We start from the raw sequence: 18353 nt of genomic DNA, 5'->3' as shown, positions 1-18353 counted from the left end.
TCAAACACCACACCTCTGTCTCCAACTTAGCTCCCTCAACACTCTAATTTCATTACTTCTTCCCCAGTCTGAACAATCTGCCTGAGGTAACCCCCAAGCAAGCTGGCCCCCTTGTAACTCACCCTGGGGCAGAGGCCCACTATTTGGCTGCAGCGGGGGCAACAGAACAGGGCCAGGAGGCCGGGACGCTGGAACAAGCGGGGGCCCAACAGGCGAGGCCGACACCATCAGTGGTGCTGGCAGCACTGGGGGGGTTGGGCCAGGGGTGGGCTGGGTGGAGAGCTCAGGGCCTGGAGGGGGTCGGACCGGGACAGGGCCCATGGGGGTCCGTGGGCTGTTCACCACCACTACTGTACGACCTTCCTGCTTGGGCACTGGCTGCAGCATCCTATAAGGACAAAAACAAAAGGGTGGGTAGGGAGGAAAGGAGAAAAAGGAATAGGAAAAGAAAGGAATAAGGAAAATGAAGCAGAAACATAAGACAAAGATTAACAAAAACGAAGGGGGTAAAGGAAAAGGACACAAAGGAGAAAGAGGAAAAGAAATCCAAGATAACCGAAAAGCACCAAGCAGAAAAAGGGGAAAACAAATCAGTGACAAACACAAGGGGCCCTCCCAGGACCCTCTTCTCTCCCCCAATTCCACCAGTACTTTGCATCCATCCCATATAAACATTCTAGCCTAGCCTCCAACTCTCTCCTTTCCACCCCAATTTCTGCTCCCAGCCAGCTGTAGCCACCTTTTCTAGGAACCCATCCCTTTACCCCTCAGCCCTGGTACCTGTTGACCTTCATCTTGACTGGTTTGGGCCGGGGTGGGGGGTCAGGAGCAGTAGCCACCTCTAGCAGTACCCGGCGGGACAGGCGGTGCCGGGGTAGAAATGTGTCAGCCTCATATCTAGACACACGACCCTCCAGGCCAATAAGATCAAACCGACCCATGTCTATCCGCTGGTACAAGAAGGAACACAAAAGCATGGTGTCAAAGGAACCAATATAGCAATGATTTCTTGGCTAGGACACCAATAGCACAGGCAACAAAAGGAAAAAACTGATCATTGGACTGCATCAAAAGATACTACCAACAAAGTGAAAAGACAAGTCACAGAATGGGACAAAATATTTGCAAATCATGTATCTGATAAGAGGTTAATATCCAGACATATGAAGAACTCCTATAACTCAACAACAAAACTACCCAATTAAAAAATCAGGCAAATATATCAAATAGATATTTCTCCCAAGGAAATATACGATAAGCCCATGAAAAGATGCTCTACATCACTAATCATTAGGGAAATGCAAATCACAATCACAAGGTACCGCCATCTCACACCTGTTAAGACGGCTATTATAATAAAACAGAAAATACCAGGTGCTAGCAATGATGTGGAGAAATCAGAACCCTTGTGCACTGCTTGTGGCAATGTGAAATGGAGCAGCCACTATGGAAAATACTACGGGGGTTCCTCAAAAAATTAAAAATAAAACTACCATATGATCCAGCAATTCTGTGTCCGGGTATGTACCCAAAAGAATTGAAAGCAGGGGCTCAAACTGGTATTTGTACATCCATGTTCGTTGTAGCATTATTTATAATACCCAGAAGGTGAAAATAACCCAAAGTGTCCATTGATAGGTAAACAGATGAACAAAATGCAGTATATACACATGTATAAGTGTAGATATATATGGCTATATAGACACAGATATAAAGCAGCAACACTCAAACTTAACAAGGAAGGAAATTCTGGCACATGCTATAAGATGAACCTGGAAAACAATCTGCTGAGTGAAATAGGCCAGTCACAAAAGGACAAATACCATATGATCCTATTTATAATGAGTACCCAGAATACTCAAACTTAGACAAAGATTAGAATGGTGGCTGCCAAGGGCTGGGGGAAAGGGGAGAATGAGGAGTTATCACGTAGTGTGCATGGCGTTTCAATTTGGAAAGATGAAAAAAGTTTTGAAGATGGATGGTGGCGGTGGTCACACAACAATGTGAATGTACCCATGCCACTAAAACATATGCTTAAAAACGGTTAAAATGGTAAAGTTTGTGTATTTGACCACAACAAAACCAAAAGTTTTGGGGGGAAAAGTGGTCAAAAAGAGAGAAGGAACAGGAAAACAAAATAATATTTAAGTATCACTAACATGCCAGGCACTTTCAAAAATATTAACACAATTTTCACAAACATACCACAGATCATATGGCCTTTATAATCCCTACTTTCAAGTGCAAGCAAACTTAGGATTAGAGATCAATTAATAATTACCTTGCCCTAAGGCACACAGCTAGAAAACGATGAAACTAGGGGAACAGTGCTCAGCTTACAAGGAGGGAAGGATGCAAAAGGTCGGACTCCCGCCTAAAGAAAAGGATGCAGGGTTGGAGGTAGGGCCAATAACCTTGGGAACAACTTACCTGGAGGGGGTGGACATCAGTGGCCCTTAGCACCAGAGAGGCGGTGCTGAAGCAAATTCCTGGGGTGATGAAGGGGGAGGTAACAGGTCGAGGGTCAAACAGGTTTGGATGATTGCAGACTTTTCGCAGCTGCATCAAGATGTTGATGACACTCATGAAATGGCCTGTGGCTAGTGTCTCCTTAGTTCTGGGAGAGAGGAAAAATAAATGGGGCATCCTGACAATCACATCTGTTCCAATATAGGGCCCCAAGACCCACCCTCAGTCCTCCCTTACGTGGTCTGTGCCATGAAGTCATCATAGAGACAGCGCTGACGCTTGGAGAGCCGGCAGCGGATAACGTGCTCATATTTTTTAGGCATCTGCTTCTCAACATCCACCTTAACTCGACGCAGCAAAAAAGGCCGCAAAACCTAAAAGTAAATAAGCAGGACGCTGACAGGAGAACGAGGGCACTGAGCCCCAGCCTAGCCCTTCTAGCTGGGTCTTGGCCTGATGTCCAGCAGAACCCTGGCTCAGCCCTTCAGTAAACACTCATGAAGCCATGAAGCATGCCAGGAATCAATCACACAAAGAGGAATCAAATGTAAGCCCTCCTCTCAGGACTTTACTGTCTGTTAGAAGAGACATATAAAGATGATAATACCACTCCTTAAGAAACGCTTAAAAAAAAAAAAAAAAAAAGACACTGAGGGCAGAGTAACTATGCACAAAAGAGGACTCAAATTACATTCCAAGGAGGAACTGTAAATTTATAATATTATGAAAGTGAATCCAGGAGAGAAGCTGAGAACAAAAACTGTGGCAGTGACAGCAGCATAGAAAACAAAAGGCAAGTCTGAAATCCAAAGAGGTAAAATCTGATAGGACACGGTCTTTATGACATGGAAGAAATGGAAAATAGAAATATAATGAAGGAAAGAGACACAGCTAAAGACGACTCTCGTTTCTAGTTTGATGTACCAAGGTAACGGTGTGATTGAACAAAATGGAGCAGAAATAAAAGACTTGAGATGTCTCGCTTAAATAGAGTGTATTCAAGAGAAACTCTGATTTAAAAATATCAAGTCAGAAATTTAAAATACAGGTTGACTGGTTAAGAGTAAAACAGGATGGGAGGATGGGTTAGCCTGGTGATGGGTATTGAGGAGGGCACGTTCTGCATGGAGCACTGGGTGTTATGCACAAACAATGAATCATGGAACACTACATCTAAAACTAATGATGTAATATATGGGGATTAACATAACAATAAAAAAGAGTAAAATATAAATCAGAGTGTCTTTAAAACCTTAAGACATAACTGAGACAAAAGAGTTGTCTCATCAGAATGCTGAGACATGTTACTTAGAAACTGGACAAAGCAGTTGAGTGTCTGACTTTTGATTTCAGCTCAGGTCATGATCTCAGAGTCGTGGGATCGAGCCCCGCATTATTCTCTGCACTCACTGTGGAGTCTGCTTCTCCCTCTCCCTCTGCTCCTCCCCCTCCCCTTCTCTAAAATAAATAAAATCTTTTTTTTTTTTTAAAAAGATTTTATTTATTTATTTGAGACAGAGAGAATGAGAGACAGAGAGCATGAGAGGGAGGAGGGTCAGAGGGAGAAGCAGACTCCCTGCCGAGCAGAGAGCCCGATGTGGGACTCGATCCCGGGACTCCAGGATCATGACCTGAGCCGAAGGCAGTCGCTTAACCAACTGAGCCACCCAGGCGCCCGAAAATAAATAAAATCTTAAAAAAAAAAAGCCGGACAAAGGAAGAGGAGCCAGAGAAAACAAAAGAAAAAAAAAAGAGAGAGAGAGAACCCAACGAAAGTTGAGGAAAGCCTGGTAAGAAGAAATCTAAGCAAGGACTGATCAGCAGTATCATTCTACTCAGAGAATAAAGACAGAAATGTCATTATTAGAAAAAAACAAGTAAAATGATGACTAAGATGAAGTCACTCAATTTGGCAATGGGTCAGTCACTAGAACACACTGCCACCTGACAACTGAGTGAATTCAGCCCAACACTGACATCCCTCTCCCTAAAGCTTTTTTAGGTACTGCCCTTAGTTTGCCACTACCAATCCCCCTGCCAGACTGTTATAGGCCCTACCTTGTGGAGGCGTTTGACTAGACCTTCATTGTACTCTTGGCTGCCCTCAATCATGCCAGTTAGGGGGTTAGAGAACCATTCTTTAAACTCGCGATGAGACTGGAAGACATGGGGCATCAAAAAGTGCATCAAGGACCACAGCTCCATGAGACTGTTCTGCAATGGCGTTCCTGTGAGGAGCAGGCGTCTCTGGCTGCAAAGAAACAGAGGGAATTAGAGGGAGGATGATCAGCGAGGTCCCAACCTTCTGAGTATCCCACTCTTTAGGTCAAGTCAACCCTCCTCCAGATCCCCATTTCCATCTCCACCTGTTGAAGTTGAGCAGTGACTGCCAGCGCTGTGACTTGAAGTTCTTGATGTTCTGAGCCTCATCCAGAATGAGATAGCGCCAGTTCTTGCGCCGGAAGGCCTGGTGGTCCTGCAGCACCAGCTTGTAAGACGTGATACACACATGGAAGGCATTGGGCTTGGTCCAGCCCTAAAGTATCAGAAGAAAGCAGCAGACGATGGGGTGAAAAAAAAGAAAGGATAAAAAAGAGACATGCTAAGGTCCTCGAAGGACATAAATCAGGTATGGAGAAAAGAGAAAGTCCCAGGAGCAGAAGGCAGCAACAGAGAGGGGAGGAAAAGGAACTCCTCTGAGGAAAGGGCCTAAGAGTAAAAGAGGCATCAGTGGGGGGCGGGTGGAGGAGTGATCGATCACATGGAGCGCGAACCTGCCGCTTGAGCTTCCTCTCTTTCTGGGCTCCATAGTAAGTGAGGATTTTAAAGCTGGGGCACCACCGTTTCAGCTCCATCTCCCAGTTCAGCATCACACTGGTGGGGACAATGATCAAATGGGGACCCCAGTTACCTGTTTAGAAAAAGACAGAAAAATGTACAGCATGGTGACTATAATAATACTGGATTGCATATTTGAAAATCATTAAAAGAGATGTTACAAATTCTCATCACAAGAGAAAAAAAGTTTTTGTAACTGGGTGGTAGTGGACGTTAATTAATTAGACTTGCTGTGCTCACCATTTCACAATGTGTACTAGTATCAGAACATTATGCTGGATACCCAAAACTCACATAATGTTAGGCGTCAATTATGCCTCAACTTAAAAAAACAAAATAGAAAGATTTTAAGCAGAATTAAAAAGAGAGATGGTAAGGAAATACAAACTTTGGGGCTCTGTTCTAGTTCCTCAGGTATAACCCTGACCACTCTACCCCAATGGTCCCCCCTAAGAATCCTAGCACCTACGTTGGCATCTCCATAGTTCATGACCAGAGTCAATGTAGCTACCAAGATAGCACAAAACAGTGAGTGTTTCACCATCCCGAAGCTAGTCACCATTAAACAGGTTTTGCAGGGAGCTGGCCAAGGAGACCCAAGAGGGACGGCCCTGCCTCATTACCTTTTTCACAGGCCAAGTGGGCAAGAAGGGAGATGGTCTGGATTGTCTTGCCTAGCCCCATCTCGTCAGCAAGAATACCATTAAGCTTCTTCTCATACATAGTAACCAGCCAGTCCAGCCCAATGTGTTGGTACTCCCGGAGCTGGCCCCGCAGGAGCAGGGGGATGGGAGTCTTCACCTGGTAGGGAGGAAGAGAGGTTATCACAGTAGAAATGAGGCACTAGTCACTGAGCAACAAAAAAGTCAAGACATGAGAAAGCAGAAGCTGGTGTCTGGGGTTACCTGCGTGGTGGCCAAGGTATAACCCTTGGGCTGAAGACTTTCAGCTGCCGCAGCGATGTCACTAATTTCCTTCTTAGGGCCTAGAGTAGTGGCAGGTCCTGGGGTGGGAGGTCCACTGCCCCCATCTGCCTCACTCTGCTCTTCATCCCGGGCAAGCAAGTACTCCACCCCAAAGTCATCGTCTTCCTCCTCCTCTTCCTCCTCCTCTGCTTGGCTCTGTGATCGAGACTCCTCAGACTCATCAGACTCCGATTCCTCTGATTCTGAACTGCCACTTGTTTCTTCCTCCTCTGAACGCTCATCTTCCTCTTCCTCGCTCTGCTCCTCAGCAGATTCTAAAGCACAAGACCAAGGCTTAGCATTCACCATACCTACTCCCCCAGTGTCTCCCCTCTGGTGTGCCCAGGACCACACATTCACCTGACTGACTGCTACTATCCTCTTGAGGAGCCTCTTCGGCTTCCAGGGCCCCCTCTGGTTCACAGTCAGAGCTGTTAGCCTCAACCTCATCTTCGTCTTCCTCTTCACTACTCCCAGAGCCTGGGGCAGAGGCATCAGAAGCATAGGCTCCCGCGTACTGCTGCAAGAGCTCCTCCATAGATAGCTCACCTGGAGAAGGAACAGCGGATAAGCTTCCGGGTGCTTCAAGAGAAAGGGGGTAAAGGAGGAGGAGAGGTCTGAGTGGTGCCAGCTCATTTTATCCAGGTTTCTACAGACACTACTGGGCTTATGTCTGAAGGGAGACAGAAGAGTTTGCTTTCAGCACCGGGCACTACAGCCAAGCCCACAGCCTGGGCTAGAACTGTGGATGATGCTGCCTTCCACTGGGAAGGGTAATATCAAACTAAACCTCTCTTTAAGGTACAAGTCAAACATGGCCAACATCCTTCTTACATTAGCTCCACTAAGCTGTTGTATCACTTTGTTCAAACTTCCATCGTAACCAGTCATCACATTCTATTTATAATTATTTGTTTACATTTGTCTTTGTCATTAGACCTGGAGTTCCTCCAACGGGGATAAAAAGTGTCTTATTCATCTCTTTATCCCTGGCATTCTGCACAGAAGAGACACCAAGCGGATGCTCAGTAAACGTCTGGTGAATGTCACCTTCTCGAGCCAACTCGCTCAGCTCCATGGCATGATCCACCTCCCCTTCCAACTGCTCCTCAGCTGCTATAGTATCCTCTTCATCCTCCGCTAGGAAAGAGAACGAAGCAAAATCAATGGGAACAGAATCAGAGGACCCAGTCCAAGTTGAGGAGAGGAGAAAGCATGAAATGTTAGGTCCAGGTAATTTAAAAGGAAAGGGGCAACAGGATAAAGAGAACAAGCCTGACCTTCATCCTCATTGGCAGTAAACTCTTCATCATCCTCATCTGGATGCCAAGGCTGTTTGTTGCGCTGTGTGACAGAGGGTGGGGGCTTCACCTGTATGGCAAAGGATGAAAAGGGAGAAGACCTAAGGTTAGAGCAGCAAGAGAAAGGGACGATGTTGAATACGATGTCACAGAACAGTCTCTCTGTCCCACTGAGTGACAGCTGCCACTGGCACAGTCCCAGGGCAAGGATGCAACCAAGGGTTTTCTTTCAGCACCAGCTACCAAATCCTGGCCCCACTGCCTGGAGGAGGATCTGTGAAAGTGCTAGATAAGAAACACAGGCCCCCAGCACCATCCCCACACACTCAGACATATGAGAAAGAGACAGCTTAGTCCAGAAAACACTTCAAGATTATCATCCCAGCTCCAAACCTACAAACCAATAGGGAGTATTAGGACCATTTCACAAAAATGGCAAGAACCAGATTTAAGTATTTTTTTCAAGGCCACATAGCAATTAAAGAGTAGAGTACAATATGCTCTTCCATTACCGCATCAGAAACTACCCACCTCAGAATGCAACTTTCCCCAAACTCAGATTCTTCCCTATCCGTCCCTAAATGAGAGCCAACTGCTCTTAACCAGGGAGAACTCCTCAACACCACAACCAACCTTATAAACCAGAAATCAATCCTTGAACCTCTACCTCTGCACCCACTGAGTCCTTCCCCTACCCATTCTCCCTATACCTGTAACACCTGAGAGGGCTCTTCTTCACCACCTTCTTCAGGCCCATCTCGGGTGTCACTGTCACGAGATGAGGGGGTTCTCGAGGGGCTGGAAGGCCCTCCTAGCAGCTGAGGGGGGAGGGAACGGAGCAGCTCTTCCAATGGCAATTCTCCCTCACGTCGAAGCAGTTCAATCTCACGCCTCTGGGTCTCTGCATCGTTGCCTTCCTGTTGTTCTTCAACCTCAATCGTCTCCTCATCATCCTCTTCCTCCTCCTCTTGGGGTTGGAAGTCCCCATCTATAGCAGGAGAACAAGGTCACAAAGTCCACGGGGCCCTGCAAGCCACAGGGTGGGTTTTCAGCTCTGGAAAGGGTACATGAGGAAGAGTAACAGAGCCAAAGAGGACACACACCTTCATCGTCCAGCCGGGAAACCGGGGGTGGAGGACTAGAGGCAGCTGAGGAAGAGCCAAGGCAGGGGGAAGAGCCAGCTTTGCTGGATGCTAGCGGCTGGTTGAGGCTCTGAGATAAAAGGTCTGAGTACTTTTCAGTTTGCCCCACAATGAAGTCCAGGTGCAGGTCCAGAGCTTTTTTACGCTTTTCCTCAAGCCGGGACTGTTGCTTGAATTGCACCACCTGCCATAGCATGAAATAAATGGGTCACTAAGATAATATTTTATTTATTTTTTTAGGTTTATTTATCCGAGAAAGAGCATGGGAGAGAGAGAGCATGAGAGCGGGGAGGGTCAGAGGGAGAAGCAGACTCCCCGCTGAGTGGGAAGCCCGATGCGGGACTCGATCCTGGGACTCCAGAATCATGACCTGAGCCGAAGGCAGTTGCTTAACCAACTGAGCCACCCAGGCACCCTAAGATAATCTTTTATTCACGTACTCTTTTACCCAACATTTAGGGAAACTTCCTCTGTGCTAACCTCTTGACTTTTTTTTTCTTTTTTTTTCTTTAAAGATTTTATTTATTTATTTGACAGAGAAAAAGAGTTAGCGAGAGCAGGAACACAAGCGGGGGAAGGGGAGAGGGAGAAGCAGGCTTCCTGCCAAGCAGGGAGCCGGATGTGGGGCTTGAACCCAGGACCCTGGGATCATGACCTGAGCCGAAGGCAGACGCTTAACGACTGAGCCACTCAGGCGCCCCTTGACTGGCTTTTCAAGAGAGAAAAAACTAAATGACCTTAAAAGTGCTTCTGAGGAAAGCACAAAGGGAGGACAGGAAAGAGAAAAGCCAGTTTAATCTCAGGCAGCAGGGAAAGATTTACAAATGTATCTGGGGCTGAATCTTAAAGACTAAGTAGGTGTTCCCTAAGTGGGCATGCGGAAAAAGGCATTCCTGGCAGCAGAAAGAACATGGGTAAGTTACCAGGGATGTGCAAAAAAAATATTTGAAGTAGAAAAAAAAGGAACTGACAGGAGACAAGACTAAAAATACAGACATAAACCAGGTGGTACTTGAGAAATAAAACTTAATATATGAGAACAATTTGATTACTAAGAACTTATATGGTATTTAAACAAGTAAATGGCACTGAAAGGTTTTAGGAAAAGCATGCTGAATGCCCTGCAGAGGACGGATGGCCTAGAGGAATCAAGAAGTCCTATTAACAATCCCCAAAGGCAGGACCGTATTTTTCCACTGTATTTTCTTTCTTCTTCACAGCACTCAATGCTAGAGAGATCCAATGCACAACAGAAGTATCACTAAAGTTGCCTGAAATTAGAATATTCATTCTCTCAAGATGTTTTGATCATTCCTGCTACCATGCTATCCACTAAGCAAACCTAAGGCATTTCCCTTTCCCAATTCCTGCCACCTACCTTCTCCACATTGCTCCAGAACTGCCTGACGTCCTTGGCCATGGTGGAGGCGATTCGGCGTAGCTTGGCCTGCTCTTCTCTCCGAGCCCGTTCCTCTTTCTGCCGTTGCTCCTCGTGGTGCCGGATGACCATGCGCACAACCTGTGGGAATAAGGAACCAGAGTAAAAACACTCCAAGGCCAGTCTCCTACTCCCTCCTCAAATCAAGAGCAAAGAGAATAATCAAGTCCAAGAAATCTGAGAAGTCAGAGCTTGCCTCCTGAGACTATGGGCATTAATAAGCACCCTATACTGTTTGTTCTGTTTGGTTCCCTTCAAACCAACTCACTTATCAAGGAAAAGGAAACCTGGAAAAGAAATATGGAAGGAAGGTCCAGTTGCTGACATACCTTACGGGCCACACCCCGTTTCCAACGTCGCTCCTGAGCAAAGTCAGCAGAGAGCCACTGCATCTCCTCACAAAGATAGTCCCAGTGGCCTTTGGGGCGGGGAGGCTCGGGCACTTTAGGCAGCCTCTTCAGTGACCAAAAACCCTCCTTCCGCAGCTCAGCAATCCGAGTCTCAATCTCAGCCTCCTAACGAGGAAGAGCTAGGTCAATCAAGTTACTGCACATATATGCTACCTCATGAACACAGCTGAATTCCTGGGCACTGATTATATATAGGCACTGTCTGGACTGAGTGTTTTATGTGTCTTAAGTCCACATACCAATCCTGCAAGTAAGTAGGTATTATAACCTTTTCAAGTGAGGAAAAAAAAAAAGATCAGGGAGATTAAGTGATTTACTTGAGATCACACAACCAGGAAGTGATAAGAGCTGGGAATTAAAAATAGGTCTAATGACTCCAGACACCAGATTTCATGTTCTTTCCATTATTTCACTCAATCTCCATGCCCCGTGAACACAGCAAAGACTGAGGAAAACATATTCCAAGGGAAGCCTCCAGAGAAGCAGGGAGTGTACCCTTCCTTATATACCGGATACAAAGGATCTTCATCACTGTCGAATTCTGCTTGAGAAAAAGTATGTTCATGCTTAGAAATATAAAGCCCAACGTATACAATCTGATTTGTTTTCACAAAACAAATGTATATTTTATAAAAACGTACATTTTGGTGAAAATACTGGAAAGTTATACATAAAAAGATTAAACAATAGTATGACAAAAGATAACAAGTTTCTATAAAGGTTGAATTTCATAAGCAGGGAAGTAAAAGCATTTGAAATCAACAAAAGTGACTTAAAAACTCAAGACAACTGGGGCGCCTAGTGGCTCAGTCAGTTGAGCACTGGACTCTTGATTTCTGCTCAGATCATGATCTCAGGGTTGTGGGATCCAGCCCCGCTGTCAGACTCCCCACTCGGCTTTTCTCCCTATCCCTGTCCCTCTGCTCCCCCCCCCCACTTTCTCTCTAAAATAAATCTTTTTTTTTTTTTTAAGATTTTAATTGTTTGAGATAGGGAGAGCTAGCGTGCATAAGCAGGGGGAGAGGGGCAGAGGGAGAGGGAGAAGCAGACTCCCCGTTGAGCAGGGAGCCTGATGCAGGGCTCGATCCCAGGACCCTGGGATCATGACCCAAGCTGAAGGCAGATGCTTAACTGACTGAGCCACTCAGATGCTCCTAAAATAATCTTTAAAAACAAATAAACTCAAGAAAACTGCCTTCATTATTCTTGTTCTCTCCTGACAAAAACTAAATCAGAGGAAATAACAGCCATAGATGACACAGGGAACTAAATAACCTGACGGTGAAGAAAAAAAATCAAGACAAGGGTATTAGACCAATGGCTCTCAAATTTAAGCATGCATCAGAATCATCAGGAGTGGGGTGCCTGGGTGGCTTAGTCAGTTAAGCATCTGCCTTCAGCTCAGGTCATGATCCCAGAATCCTGGGATCGAGCCCCACATCAGGCTCCCTGCTCAGCAGGGAGTCTGCTTCTCCCTCTCCCTCTGCTGCTCTCCTTGATCATTGTCTCACTCAAATAAATAAAGTCTAAAAAAAAAAAAAAAATCACCGGGCGCCTGGGTGGCTCAGTTGGTTAAGCGACTGCCTTCGGCTCAGGTCATGATCCTGGAGTCCCGGGATCGAGTCCCGCATCGGGCTCCCTGCTTGGCGGGGAGTCTGCTTCTCCCTCTGCCCCTCCCCCCTCTCATGTGCTCTCTCTCATTCTCTCTCTCTGAAATAAATAAATAAAATCTTTAAAAAAAAAAAAAAATCACCTGGAATACTTTTTAAGACAGATTGCTGAGCCCCACCCTCGAGCTTTAAATGGATAGGTGGAAGAGGGGTACGAACAAATTTGCATTTCTAACAAACTTCCCAAGTGATGCCAATGCTGCTGGTCCAGGGACCACACTTAACCACTGGGTAAGGCAACAGAGGATAGAGGATAGAAATGAGAAGTAGAAACCAGTAAATATTAAGTTTACCAGTTTACAAAGCACTTTCATGTCTATTTTCTCCTTTTCTTTTTTTTTTTTTAAAGATTTTTAAAATTTATTTATTTGAGACAGAGAGAATGAGAGAGAGAGAGCACATGAGAGGGGGGAGGGTCAGAGGAAGAAGCAGGCTCCCTGCCGAGCAGGGAGCCCGATGCGGGACTCGATCCAGGGACTCCAGGATCATGACCTGAGCCGAAGGCAGTCGCTTAACCAACTGAGCCACCCAGGCGCCCTATTTTCTCCTTTAACTTAGACCTCACAACAGTCTATAGACTACTACACCACGTCTACCTTACAGAAAAGGAGGCTCAGAGATCAAGCAACTTGCTCAAGATATGTTAAGGCACAGCCTATACTCTAAATCCACAAGGAAAGAAATGTAAAATGCTCATGGGACTTAGAAGTTGAGGAAAGAAGAATCCTCACAGGCCTTCCCAATACGTACATGCTTGGCCTGCTCTGCAATCTCAGCATGGCTCTTCTCCCACTTTGGGCCCTTGTTAGCCAGGTCAGCAGCCTGGGGTAAGCTGAGCCCCTCCAGGGGCACTGTGGCACTATCTGGGGGCCCTGGAGGTCCATCCAGAGAGGAATCTTGAGCTATATGCTGGGGGGAGATGCCGCCTGCCCCACTAGAGGCTGGGGAACTGGATGAGGCAGGGGACACAGGATTGCTGCCTGTCATGCCGTCCGACACCATCTAGAAAAACGGAAAATGATAGATAAAATGAATGCTTAGCACCATGAGAAGTTCTCATCATATTATTTCATTCTATCTTACAAGGAAAAAAAACTCCGGAGTAAATGATCAACCTCGTTTTTATAAACACAAATTTTTGGGTAATGTTTTGATGAGGTGTTCAAGGTAACAGACCCGAGTTTAGAGATGCTTGGCATGCAAGAAAAGTTATAACCTGACATTTACACAGTTCCCAAATTCAAGAATAATACCATAGCATGTGATTTCAAATGCTAATGATCCTTTCAGAAACTCAAGAATTCCACTCACATAAACAACTCCCTATTCTTCCTTCCTTTACACAGCAAGTATGGCAGATTCACCTATCAGAATAAATTTGAGTTATCACCAAATTCAAAAAGCAACAATGACTACCACCAAGATCACTTAAACCTCTTTATGTTCTTCATCAATCCTGGTAGTTTCTTTTACTAGGAAGGCAGGAAGGGGTGTGGGGTTGGTCACTATTCTCAAATACTCACCTATTACTTTACAAGGTACTGAACAAACAATAATAAGTAGAGAACAAAGTCCCACTTGAATGTGGACAGTGAAGAAACTCATAAAAACCACTCCAGCACACTATCCTCACAGGTGTGCCACTGAAATTTCTACCTCAGTTAAATGACAAAAGACTGTATGTCACAAAATTTCCCAGCTGCTCAGGAAAACTGTAAGTATCAAATCCATCCCAGTCAAAAGCCTACTCTTTGCAAACCTATGTATAGGTATACTCTCAAAAGCCACATTTTTTCTACTCTTACACTTCCTTAATATAAGAAAAGTATCAACACTACACACCATCCATAATGCTTATGTTGCTCCAATTCCTAAAGGAACTGAGCTATTCTCAAAGCTCACAGTTTAGGACCATGTTGTCCCAACCTCCATTTCCAACCTGGCCTAACTGAACCTTTTTCAGGTAACAAGAAGTTTCTACACTCTTAATGATCAATATTATATTAATGTCAAAAAGAATGTGAGTATCTAATAGGACTGATGCTCAACCTGAGCACCAAAAATTTTCTAAACACAGATAGCCAGGATCATGGATATGTGGCTAAAACTTGCCACATTTCTTCTGCCTCAGACCCAACAGCCCACAAAGCAGAAACAGAGAAGGAACCCTCCCCACTTTCAAACCTGTGCCTGCAGGATTGGGAGCTGAGGGTGAGCAGGGGAGGGGCTGCTCTGCATGGTCCCACTCCCAGGCTCCTCTTTGGACGCCTGAAGAATGACTGGGTCGTTATCACCACTGCTGCTGGCCGAGGGGCTGGCGTCCGGCTGCAGGGCATGCTGGGAGCTGGCCTCATTCTGGGCCACCGGCCACCGGGACCCGCCTTCCAGGGCCCGGGGCCCACTAGGGCGTCCCAGCCTCCGCTCAGGTCCACCGGCCTCTGGAGCACCTAAAATAGGGTAAAAAGAGTAGAAATGGGATTTAAAAAGATTAATGAATCTTTAAAAAAAAAAAAGAACAATGTTAAAGAATAAAGATAATGAACAATGATTATAGCCTACATTTCCTAAGCTTCCACTATGTGTCGTACTTTACTAAGCACCGACTTGATATGTTCTATAATCCTCACACCTACCCTGCAAGTCAGGTACTTCTCACACCTTAATAAATGTTTATTCAGTTCCTTCTATATAGTAAGGATAGAGACAGAAAATATCCCTAACCTAAATGAAGCATGCATTCTAATACTTTCCCTATTTTATAAGTTAGAAAGTCAGCACACACAGAGACCTAAATGCCTTGCATAAGGTCTCACAGTAAGGAACTGACAGACTGAAACTCAGGCAGTCTGATGCCAAATCCATGGAGAACATGCTACTCTCCTTGGGAGAACCAGGGTGATCAGACCTTTCTCTATCCACACGTCTAGTTTTGTTCTTGCACCATTATCAAACCAAAAATACTGACTTATAATTTCCCTCATTGTTTATCTCAAACATCTCTCCCATTAGCATCAGTACACAAAACAGTATCTGAACCCTCACCTGTGTGAGCTGAGACCACACCCCCTGTGAAAGTCTGTACTTCCACGGTGCCGCCGTACTGAGGGAAATCACGCCTGAAACAAACAGAAGGGCAGGAAAACAGCAGTGAGGAACCAATCCACATTTACCAACACCTATCAAAGCCTTCTTTACAACAACTTTTGAGGCTTTTAAGTATACCCAAATCAAAGGTTGAAAAGAAGAGAGTTACAGTAGTAAGAAAAGCTCACATTTCAGAAAAATAAAAGCAAATCATGTTTTTCAAAAACAAAATTCCCTAGAGACCTGAGATTCTGGCTGGAGGAGAAGCACTGAAGCAAAAAAAAAAAAAAAAAGTTTAAAAAGCTGAAGTGTAAAAGGCTCCAACCATTGAACGGAGAGCAAATAAAGCAAAAAGAGCTGTCACATCCAGAAGCTCAAAGATGTTGGCTCTCCTTTGCAGTGAGGGCTGCACAAAATCACAGGAGAATCCACCCTTCCTCTCTGGGCAGGGCCCTGTAACTCCTATACCTGAGCCATGAGACACTTCCCCAAACCCAAGAACTGCAGCAGGAGACATTAGGAGAGAAGTCCGAAGTGAGAAAGACCGCTCAGCAAAGAACCATGCCCCGGAAACAGGTGGGGTAAACCCACCAAAGGCCCGGAAGTGTTTCCCCAGTGTTTAAGGAAATTCCTTCACCACGGTGCAGCCTTTGATTCACTCCTTCCTCCACAACAGATTCACAGGACCCGAGCTAACCAGAATCCAAGACGCCTGAACTCTTGACTCCCCCGCTTCACCGCTCTCTCCCAACTCCTTCCAACAGACTGACCCAGCGTGACCCCTGACCTCTGCCCCAAGTTGCCACTAACCCTAAGCTAGCCCCGCCCCCTCCTAGACTCCCACCCCACCCAACGTGCGCGACAGACTGGGGGAGGGGCCCGCGCGTGCGCGCCTGGAAGTGGAGAGAGCCGGCTGCGCGCACCGCCCGGGGGCTCCCGCCAGAGTCCAAACCCACGCACACAAGGGTCGCAGGCTGGGAAGTCTCTCATCCCTACCCGTCAGGGAGCCCCCCACCACCAGACCGCGAAGGGCTGACATAAGGGAGGGTTCGTGCCGCCAGGTCCTGGTTACTGACTGGATATGGTGGGCGCGCGCCCCGACTCCTCGTCCCACGCCCCCCTTCCTCTTCCCGCGCGCCCCTTGGGGGGGGGAATGGGGTTGGTGGGCGGGCAGGAGCGCACCTGGGTCCGTCCTCTCAGGGCTCGCTCGCTCGCTCAGGCACGCGTGCGCAGACGGGCGGGAGGGGAGAGGAGATGCGCCCGGGCCCTGTGCTGGCCGGCCTGGCCCCCCTCAGCCTGTCTCTATGGGCTCGCGCCGACAGCCTCGCGCACCGGCCCCGGGGCCCCGGCCGAAGGTGCGCGCGCAGCACCCCGGGAAGGTGGGAGGAGAGGCGGTGGCGGAAAGATGCGCGCGCAGTCACCCGTCAGGGGAGGGGGAACTGTGGAGCGTCCGCCATCTTGTCTCCCTCTCCTTACCTGCGTCCTCGGGGGCGTGCGCACCACCCCCCCTCCCGCCGAGGAGGGGGGAGGGCCCCCTCTTGGCTGCCGCCTTCGCGGCCTTTAAATTCCCCTGGGGCCCGTGGCTACTGCCACCGCCTTGCTTCCACTGCCTCCTCTCACGGCACAAGAGATGCGGGCGGTGGGTGGGAAAAATGGAAGACGCTACTCTCAGCGAACCGCCGCCGCCGCTTCCGAGGCCCCACCAAAATGGCCGCCGCCGTCTCGGCCGCCACCACCACCACCAGCACCACCACCACAGCTCACTATCGCTACCGCCGGCGCGGCCCGTCCTCTCGCGAGAGACAGTAACTGGAGGTTGGGGGAACGGGGAGGCTCGCGTGCTAGCGTAGGGCGCTGCCTGAAGCGCAAAGCAGGCTGGGTGATGTAGTCCTCTCGGAGACTCCGCGCTTTCCCGGCGGCAGAGCGTCTTTATCCTCCACCAGCGAAAGTGCTCCTGGAGCTGCATTGCGGCTGCCAAATCGGACTAGTCCACCGTTTTTTAATACATCACCTGAAGAGCTAAAGCAATTTGTCAGGTCCTTACAGCAAGTTACCAGTAGAGCCTGGGCCTCTGGATTCCCCACGGCAGTCCACTTACATAGAGAGCTGCTTCGTTTTACACAAGGGAGTTAGTTACTCCCGATAGCTCCCAAGCACCTATATGCCATTTGTTGGCCAACTTTCTAGGTTAAGAACTCCTTTGAGATGCCTCACCCCAGAAAAGAATAACAACAGTTACCTTCTACTGAGATCACTTTGTGCACTAATTCTTTTAATCCCAACAAGCTCCATTTTACAAATGAATTGAAGCTCGTAGATTAACCAGTGTCAGAGCCCAAAGCCAGGATTCATAGCCAAGCAGTCTAAATCACAAGGATACACGGGCAAAATTTACCAACTAAAGTCAGGTTAGGAAGCCCTGATAAAGTTCTCATTCAGGTCCTCTTCATCCACTCAGTTTAGTTCTTACCTGGTTTACTCAAAGAGTTGATCCTTCTCTCGGTGTCACTGATTTGAAGATGTTTTTCTTACAGCAAAGATCAGGGTTGAAAACTCAAAAACGTGTACCCGTGAAACTAACATAACATTGTATGTTCCTTATACTTTATTAAGAAAATAAATGTAAATAAAGAAAGAAAACTCAAATACCTAGGAAGGTAATATAAATAAAATGAAGAGGGTCAGGTGAGAAACATGAGGGACTGGAGACTATAGGCTCTGTCCCGCAAGAACAGCCACTGTTCAAACCACTGTTCCAGTGGTCACCCTGCTGGCCAAAAGGGTCAAATTCAGCCACAGGTTGCCAGTTTGCTACCTCTGGCCTATGCTGGGGCCTCAAGGCATACAAAAGCACCCAGGACAGATTGTTTGATTGAAAAAGTGGTTGAATGCCTATCCATTTAGGGCCAGTTCAGTCTTTTTTTTTTATACCAAGCTTACATATTTCTGAGACCCCAGCATAGAACCACACTGAGCGGGGCACCTGGGTGGCTCAGATGGTTAAGGGTCTGCCTTCGGCTCAGGTCATGATCC

General features: G+C 47.0%; 1 protein-coding gene and 1 non-coding gene across 2 annotated transcripts in view; both read right to left on the bottom strand.

Annotated features, from left to right (window-relative positions):
• LOC110589745 (Snf2 related CREBBP activator protein) overlaps positions 1–16869 on the bottom strand; it is a 32298-nt gene extending 15429 nt beyond the window's left edge. The window contains exons 1-20 of the mRNA XM_021700334.2: positions 16797–16869; positions 15279–15352; positions 14421–14683; positions 12987–13238; positions 10486–10671; positions 10097–10237; positions 8680–8902; positions 8287–8564; positions 7556–7646; positions 7326–7415; positions 6636–6824; positions 6216–6550; positions 5934–6111; positions 5247–5383; positions 4839–5008; positions 4531–4723; positions 2710–2846; positions 2434–2620; positions 781–950; positions 123–388 (exon numbers count right to left, since the gene is read on the bottom strand). Of these exons, the coding sequence (XP_021556009.2) occupies positions 123–388; positions 781–950; positions 2434–2620; positions 2710–2846; positions 4531–4723; positions 4839–5008; positions 5247–5383; positions 5934–6111; positions 6216–6550; positions 6636–6824; positions 7326–7415; positions 7556–7646; positions 8287–8564; positions 8680–8902; positions 10097–10237; positions 10486–10671; positions 12987–13238; positions 14421–14474 (3277 nt within the window). The 5' untranslated portion in view covers positions 14475–14683; positions 15279–15352; positions 16797–16869. The remainder of the gene's footprint in view (positions 1–122; positions 389–780; positions 951–2433; positions 2621–2709; positions 2847–4530; positions 4724–4838; positions 5009–5246; positions 5384–5933; positions 6112–6215; positions 6551–6635; positions 6825–7325; positions 7416–7555; positions 7647–8286; positions 8565–8679; positions 8903–10096; positions 10238–10485; positions 10672–12986; positions 13239–14420; positions 14684–15278; positions 15353–16796) is intronic.
• LOC123325023 lies at positions 7737–7865 on the bottom strand. The gene has a single exon (XR_006540191.1). It is a non-coding gene; the product is annotated as a small nucleolar RNA SNORA30/SNORA37 family (small nucleolar RNA).
• Positions 16870–18353: the final 1484 nt, after the last annotated feature.

Source organism: Neomonachus schauinslandi, chromosome 5 (genome assembly GCF_002201575.2).
Source record: "Neomonachus schauinslandi chromosome 5, ASM220157v2, whole genome shotgun sequence".
Lineage (NCBI taxonomy): Eukaryota > Metazoa > Chordata > Mammalia > Carnivora > Phocidae > Neomonachus > Neomonachus schauinslandi.
The sequence above is the reverse complement of the archived record's forward strand: the minus strand, read 5'-3'. Positions and strand labels throughout refer to the sequence as shown.